Raw genomic sequence first — 7,984 nt, forward strand, 5'->3', positions numbered from 1 at the left:
TCCAATTGGCATCCGAACCCACTTTGAGCTGCTGACACGTTTCTGATTTGTATTTTATTTTTTATTAATGCGCAGAAATCCGAAAATTTTGCGTACAAAAATGCCAACAATTTTATCAAAGTTCGAATTGGGGCTGTGGCCTAACCCTTTGATGCGGATGGTATTGCATCGTCTGCGGGTAGCGTGTGTCCATGTCATTTTCCATTTTCCACATGTCACGCAGCTTCCATCCGTTCGAACATGGAAATCGCATTGGCAAACTTCAGCTGATTAGATACACATCTGAGAGGTAGGCCTCAAAATGAAGTACATTGGCAGTTTTGTTCGACCCAGACTACGGGCAATTAGAAGGCAGTCCGGTCCGAGTCCACTTCTAATGGTGATTGCCAAACCGCTTATGAGCTGCTATAATCTTCGTATGGTCCTGTTTCCTGGCTGCAGTCGCAATCAAAGCTCGCCCGTTTCCAATTAAACACAAGAGTGGATGCAGAGGAAGACCTAGTCCGAGAGTGCTTCGGGCCCAAGCCAAGTGTCCGTCGCTGATGCGGAATGAAATCAAAAGTGTTTCCCGTTCCGTGGGCCACCGCTTGATTGCGTAGGTTGTTTTCTAAAAGGGGCGGGGCTGGGGGCTGCCGTACAGGCGACTGAGCCGCAGACGAGTAGGAAATTTGATGTGCAATAAAAATGTTGGTTCTTGAAATTTGCCATATACGATTTTTCCGAATGTGTAGCACGATGCAAAGCAATAAATCAACTAAAAGATACCCTACATTTGAAGCTCAAATTAAATAATATTCTCACCCAAAATTTAAATGGACAATTTTTAAAAGCAAACCTTAAAATTAATAGAATAATAATATAAATATCCATTTATGCAAAAGTAGCTTCTGAAATATTTAATAACAGTGCACAAACAATTTTCTTTAAGCGAAGCAGACGCAGCACACTCTTTGTACTTTTGTTCTAGGGTATAAAAAGGGAAAACCTTTATGAAAATTTCTCAAATTGGATTTCTGACCCTTTGGCCAGCGATGTGTGAAGGTCCTTGGGCAATGCGACTGGGCATTTGTATTTGCATCTAATACATAAACATAATGCGTTAATTTAAAAGTATATTCCAGTCGCCAGCAAGACGGTCAAAGATGGCATGGATGGAAAAAAAAACAAGAAAAACAAGGGAAAGAGACAGAGAGAGAGCTCACAAAAAATATGCAAACATTTTGCTGGGCGGTAATCAAATTTGCGATGTGCTTTCTTCCTCTTGCTCGTCTATACAGTCGGCTTTCGCTTTAGTAAAATAAAAATGTAAAAAAAAAAAAATGAATTGCTGCGACTGACTGCTGCTCAGGTTTCCCCAAGGACATGTTTTGGCAAGACCACAGGACATGAGCGATACAAATAAACAAATGATGTAAATTTCATTTTCACATTTTGGCATTCTGAGTGGCACGGTGGGCGGGGACACCAGAGAAAATAAACCCCCCCACTCCGGCTGCACTCAAATTGAAAATATGAAAAGCCACATAAACAAATTACAGAAATTTATTTTGCGGACCAAGCTGATTTCTTAGCCTCAGAACTCGAAGCAGAACCAGACTCAGCAAAAGCAAATAAAACTATCCCCTAAAACTGAAATACTGACAGCTGAGAACGGCGCAGAAAACTTTTGATTAATACCCTATCGAATTAGATTTAGCAAAGTTCAGGTCTGGCCATTCCATTTGCATGTATTTCGCATTTGTCATCTGCCTTGTGAGACTCTGCTTAAATGTTCTCGGTCTAGACATTAAAAACCACTTTTGATTTCAGTGAATTTTGTGGGACAAATATTTTGAAACTGACGCATCAGAAATGTCAATGTCAATTTGAAAGGCAACCCACGCCTTCGATTGGCAGATGAAATGAATGATTTGGTTTTCATTTAATGGAATCTAGCAGGCAGGTGCTTTTCAAATTGACAGACGGCCAGATCTGAATGACAGAGAGATTTTTAAAAATAAAAATTATTGCAAAGCATTTCTTAAAGGCGCAGCTTCAAGCCGACTCGACTATTTAGAAATTAGCATTTTAATAGGTTTGATAGCATTAGCCATTTAAATTGACAGCCACACTAGATACCCTGTCCTGACCTCCCCTCCCCGCCCACACATACGCTAGTTGACTGCGGCAGAGGGCACTCGGGGGTGCCATAAAAAATTCACACAACGGCAATTTTGCAGTTGGCCTGGCCCAAAACAATACGAATCCCTGTAATCTAGAGTCGTCTCCATTTCGGGCACAGATCACAACGATTAAAATTATGCAAACACATTATGGCGCAAGTGCAAGGATGCGCAAAGCCGGAGAACATGGGCCGTAAACACCCAATATTTGTTGCCGCAAGAAAAGATTTTATGGCACAGGAGAATAAATTTCCAAGCTATTTTCTATGCAAATTGGAAAATTACGCAAGGCACTAGCAATAGATAAACCCATAAAGCAGTTAAGGAAAAGTAACCTAAGAACTGCCCAAAATAAGTATCGACGAGTAGATACCCTGCTCGCACATTTAACCATTATCCTCGGTTGCATTGAAACAAAATCCACGTATTTAAGGATTATGATTTGATGAGTCCAGAAGAAGGGGAAAATGGGCCACAATTCGGTGGCTTATTTAAAATTTCTTTTGTGCACTTTTACAACTTCTTTTCACATCTCCTGTCTACGGGAAATCCATCCATTCCAAATGCACTTACATAACTTGGCTTATCTTAAAATAAAAGATCGGGAAGAAATATTCCAGAATTTTATCATTCTATATCTAGTATAGTCTAGTCTATCCAGTTCGGGCAATGATGATAGCAAAACAGGGTATGCTATTGTCGATTTGAAATGAACTTGATTGTAGGGACATTAATGCGTTCTATATCTCGGAGATGGAGTCGATCATACCGATAAAAGACAGCCAGTCAGATGCTTATTATATTATAAGTTATAAATGGATGGAAATGCTTTATTCCGTTTGCTTTTTTACACAATTTCCAGCATAATACGATTTTAAGTCTCAGCTTAAAGTCATGTTGAAGGTTTTGGCAAGACGAGTCATTTCTGTGATGAGAAAATAGGAATGAGAGGTCGATTGGAATGCTTCAAATGCAAATGCGTGTGGGTGTATCTATACACACCTGTGTGGGTGTGTGAGTGTGTCTATCTGACTGCCTATTCGAGTGTCCATTTTTAATTAACACTTTGACAATTTGACGCGAAATGCATTTTGTGTGCTCCAACTAATTCCGTGCAAGCGGACTATGACTCCGACTGCGACTGCGACTGTGACTGCGACTGCATTCCGATGAGTTACGGGTCTGCTGCAGCCAGAAGCCCGTGCGTTGAGTGTTTAGAATGCAATGGACGTGTTTGTGTGCGTGCCCCATGGAGTGAGTGGGAGGCAGTGCAACAGAATCAGGACCCGGGGTTCGTCTAATGCCTCGTCAAGGGGTCGAGCTGCCTGATAAATGTTGCATGCGGCTGTGTAACCCAATTACCGTTGCAAATTACTCACACTTTGACATTTGATGGGGAATTCCAAGTTTGTAGCACGTAACATGGCCAGTTAATAGGCTGGGCTGGGGGCTCTAGACTCGTTTTGCATAATTGATGACAAATTGAAATCATGTTAATGTTTCTCCGTTTCCATTCGCATGTAGATAAATGTCCGCAAAGAGAAAAAATGTAGAAATTTATTGCGTACACCCTGCAACATACAAATCCTTCGATTTGGCCATTCATCTAGCTGCAACTGCAGTATCTCGATTGCTTTTGCCAATTGTCGTGGCTGGCCATAAATTCATCAAGCAGCCGAAATCAAATTGCCAATGGATCAATTTGTGGTTGTCAGTGTTTAGCCCAACGACGGTGTCTCCCAAGGGCCGTATTTGGTGGTCGTAAATCGAAATGAGCTCCACATAAATTTTCAATTGGTCAACTCGGACGTGGAGGATGCAAATGTGGCTGTGGCTTTGGGCAAATAAAAGCTAATGCGCGTATGCTTGGAATTGTTTGGGGAGTTGCCCTTGAGCTCAGTTGTGTCAGTCAGAGCTCTCAGATTTTCAATTTGTCAATTTTCAAGTTTTTATTTATCAAAATTGTAAAATGCTAGCACCACAACTTCCAACCACGGGAGCAGAACTGCTCGCCACCCTACAGCTGTCGGGCGAAGAAGATCTTGATGAGCAGATCACCAACTGGATCATGTGGGACAGAAATGCGGCCACGACACAGCAGGTGGTGGAAGCCATCAAGGAGAAGGACTGGCAGGCACTGCGCATCCGTCTCTGTCATCACAACTACTTCAGCACTGGCGGCCTCAGATCCGGAATGCGTGCTGGCTTTGATTCCATCAACGATCTTGTCACCATCCAGGTGGCCCAGGGCCTAAGCAACTATCTCCAGGAAGTGTATCCCAGTGTACAAAAACGCGAGGCTCAAGGCGTGGTCATTGGGTACGATGCTCGCTACAACGGTAAACGCTTTGCCCAGCTCTTGGCAGCGGTGCTTCTGAACAGTAACTTTCGGGTTTACCTGTTCAGTCGAATGGTGCCTAGTCCATTTGTGTCTTTCGCCGTGGTGCACTTGCACTGTCTGGCCGGAGTTGTTGTGACAGCATCGCACAATCCGAAAACCGACAATGGCTTTAAGATCTACTGGTACAATGGTGCTCCCTTTTTGACGCCGCATGATAAAAACCTACATGCTGCAGTACTTAATAACTTGGAGCCTCTTGCATCGTCTTGGGATCTCTCCGTACTTGACGACCACCCACTCTTGGAAGATCCTTACCGGGAGATCTACCAAGCTTATTATGAGCAGATGAAGACATTGCTGCCATATACATATCTTGAGACCAACGAGTGCAGTCAGTTGCGCTTTGTCTACACGCCCCTGCATGGCGTGGGCTTCCCCTATATCCGCGAGGCCTTCTACCAGGCGCGACTTAAGCCGGTTATTCCTGTGCAACAGCAGAAGGATCCAGATCCGGAGTTTCCTACTGTCGTCTTCCCAAATCCCATAGGTAAGAAATACACAACATTTCCAGCAATGACAATACGCACGTGAGTACACAACCTACCTAAAGTATTCTTCCACTTGGAAACAATTTCCAAAAAAAGATTCGAGATCTTTGGTCGGTAGAATTTTCAGTTCATTTTACTTGTATTAATTGTTTATTTTTCCTAAAGAGGGCAAGGATTGTCTAAATTTAGCAATTAAAAAAGCGGAGGAAGAGCACTGTACTATTATTCTGGCTAACGATCCGGATGTGGACCGCCTGGCAGTAGTTGAACTAGATCCCAAGGGCAGGTGGAAGAAATTTACTGGCGATGAGCTGGGCGCATTGCTTGGCTGGTGGGCTTTGGAAAGCTATAAAACTCGATCTCCCAAGCCCAACGTGTCCAACTGTGTTATGATATCCAGCGTGGGAAGCTCAAAGATCCTTGCAGCGATGGCCAGAGTTGAGGGCTTTGTATATGTCGAGACTCTGGTGGGCTACAAATGGATGGCCAACAAGGCCTTGGAGCTGGAGGCACTTGGCAAAACTGTACTCTTTGCCTTCGAGCAGCCCATTGGCTTTATGTTCTCTCTATATGTGCCAGATAAGGATGGGATTAATGCGGCCTGCCAAGTGGCCACGATGGCCTGCTATTTGCGCAGCACCCGCAATGTGACGCTTATCGAGAAGTTGCGCGAGATCTACGATACCTACGGCTACCATGCGACTATCGTCAACTCTCTAACCTACCAAAATCCGGAACAGATCAATCAGATCTGTGATAGGCTGCGTCGTTTCGAGGATGATCTGCTGGGCACCTATCCCAAGTGCATCATAAATGGTGAGTTTGAGGTGACCAACGTGAGGGACCTGACTTTGGGCTTGGACACTTCGTTTCCTGATCACAAGCCGCGTCTGCCGGTCAGCCCGAACAAGCAGGTGCTAACATTTACATTCCAAAATGGAATGACGATCACATTCCGAGCCAGCGGCAACGAGCCCAAACTGCGATACAACGCGGAAATCGTTGGCCTGCCCGAGGAAAAGGAGTGGGACGAGCTCAACGATACTCTGCATCGCATGACCGAAGCGGTTGTAACTGAGTTCATTCGTCCGGCTGATAATGGCTTGGTATAGTCAGCATCCTCAAGGTGCTTTTTATTTGGCCTTACACAATTTAATAAAGTTTCCCTATTTTCTTAATTGATCGTTAAGATAGTTACAATAGGTTGTTTTTTTTTAAGAAAATTATGCACTGTTTCAAATGAAAATAGAATTGAAGTCTATGCGGAGTGAGCCCAGAGATAAAGAGCCAAATTCTTCCCTCGTAGAAGGTATTAAATGTGTAATGCGTAAAAGGCGACCATACCCGGAATAAACACAACAACATAAATATATAAATAGGGTCGAAAAATTGTCTGTCAAAGTGCATTTAAATCATGCTTGACACTTCTCGGGTAATCCACTGTCTTCGGTCGCTTCAAGGTTAAAAATCTGCTAATTAATAAAAACGTATTTATGATTAACGCCTTACTATGCAATTCTCATGAATTCAATTAAGACCTACAGGTTTTCATAAATAAATGTTAAGGCAATGCAGACTTGGGCACGGGCTATAATCTAGTATATTGTGTAATACATGGCTAGATATACGTACAAAGTATGTTTTGCGTTAAGAAGGATTCGCATATTACTCACATGATAAACTATCCTAGCCTGTGTGTAACCGTAAAGTCGTATCAAGATGCCGTTGGTTAAAGGAACAAATGTCGACAGCTCATTAAAGTGTCAGAATAGCGAGCTGGGGCCACAGAAGGCCAATTATGCGTACGGGGCAATTGCCCTGTGTGATATTGTGCGAGTAAAGAGAGAGAGAGAGAGGGAGAGGGAGGGTGTGCAGTGGGGCAGGGTCGCGACGGGGGTGTCGCTCACGGGCGCAACGATATGCGGTATGTGTGTGTTTGCCTTTGAGCAAACATATCTGTGCGAAAGTATCTGCCAAGACAAACACTGAAATTTTATAGTTCGTTTCCTAATTGCACTCTGGGGGAGTTTGAGTTTCTCTTTTATTTTTTGTGGTCCTGCTGCAGTCCTTGTCCAACGCTCGTTGTAATCGCTGGCAATTGTACGGAATCAGCAAGTCGGCAAAAATAATGAAAGCAGTGATTAAGACCCGGAGAAGGGCGAGAGACCTCCAGATCCAAGAAGTGATGTTTATATGCAACTGGCTTCAAATTTATCGTCGGACAGGCGGACAGGCGGAGTTCAGCGGCAGCTCGGAGGCAAAAAGGATTTCGACTTGTTTGATTTTCAGGTCAAACGGAATATTTCAATAGCCCAAAATGGGGAAGGCATGTGTGGCAAACAGGTGAAGGTAAACATGCTGGGCTCCCAAAGGCCACCGCCAAATTTCCAGTTCCAAGTCAAATTTTAGGCAGAACAAAGGTGAACCAAATGTGAGACAACCACGCGGCTATCCCATAAAGTAAACAGAGCCTGGCAACCGAGCTGGGCGCTGAGCAGAGCAAGAAACGTATCCCTTCGTCTCCTTTCAGCCATTCTGTCTTCTGTCAGCCATTAAATTTCCCCAAAATACAAAGTGGAAAAATATCCAACGCACACGAATTAAATATTAATCATTGTCGACGAGTCAGTCTTATCCCATGCCCACTCCCATTCCCGCTCCCATGCCCATTTCGGGAACCACTCCCATTTAAAATGTTTGTTTGTTTGCATGTGTGTAGCAGTATTTGTGGGCGGGTTGCAGGTTTATTTGGTTAGTGAAGATACGCGGAGGTTAGTGCATTATTAAGCACTGTTTATGCGACATTAGGAACATAAAAGGCGGCATAAATAACAAACGAGCTCACAATATTCCAAATGAAATGAATGCCCCAGCCTCTCAGCTATGGACATTTTAAAATTTCAGCATCGAAAATTGAATGCGACCTCCAGGCG

General features: G+C 43.7%; 1 protein-coding gene across 1 annotated transcript; it reads left to right on the forward strand.

The window, feature by feature from the left end:
- Positions 1-4,072: 4,072 nt before the first annotated feature.
- On the forward strand, positions 4,073-6,239 carry LOC115761887 (glucose 1,6-bisphosphate synthase). Its single transcript, XM_030703893.1, has 2 exons — positions 4,073-5,050; positions 5,217-6,239. Exons 1-2 carry the CDS (start codon positions 4,132-4,134, stop codon positions 6,161-6,163), a joined length of 1,866 nt encoding a protein of 621 aa, XP_030559753.1. The 5' UTR covers positions 4,073-4,131; the 3' UTR covers positions 6,164-6,239.
- Positions 6,240-7,984: the final 1,745 nt, after the last annotated feature.

Source organism: Drosophila novamexicana, unplaced genomic scaffold (genome assembly GCF_003285875.2).
Source record: "Drosophila novamexicana strain 15010-1031.04,08,12 unplaced genomic scaffold, DnovRS2.1 tig00000008-arrow-pilon, whole genome shotgun sequence".
Taxonomy (NCBI): Eukaryota; Metazoa; Arthropoda; class Insecta; order Diptera; family Drosophilidae; genus Drosophila; species Drosophila novamexicana.

What these genes read in the sequence shown, in the direction of transcription:
- LOC115761887 (XM_030703893.1), top strand. Translation starts at nt 4,132, where the DNA reads ATGCTAGCACCACAACTTCCAACCACGGGAGCAGAACTGCTCGCCACC. An exon ending in CGTCTTCCCAAATCCCATAG is followed by an intron (nt 5,051 to 5,216) that starts GTAAGAAATACA and finishes TTTTTCCTAAAG; the next exon opens with AGGGCAAGGATTGTCTAAAT.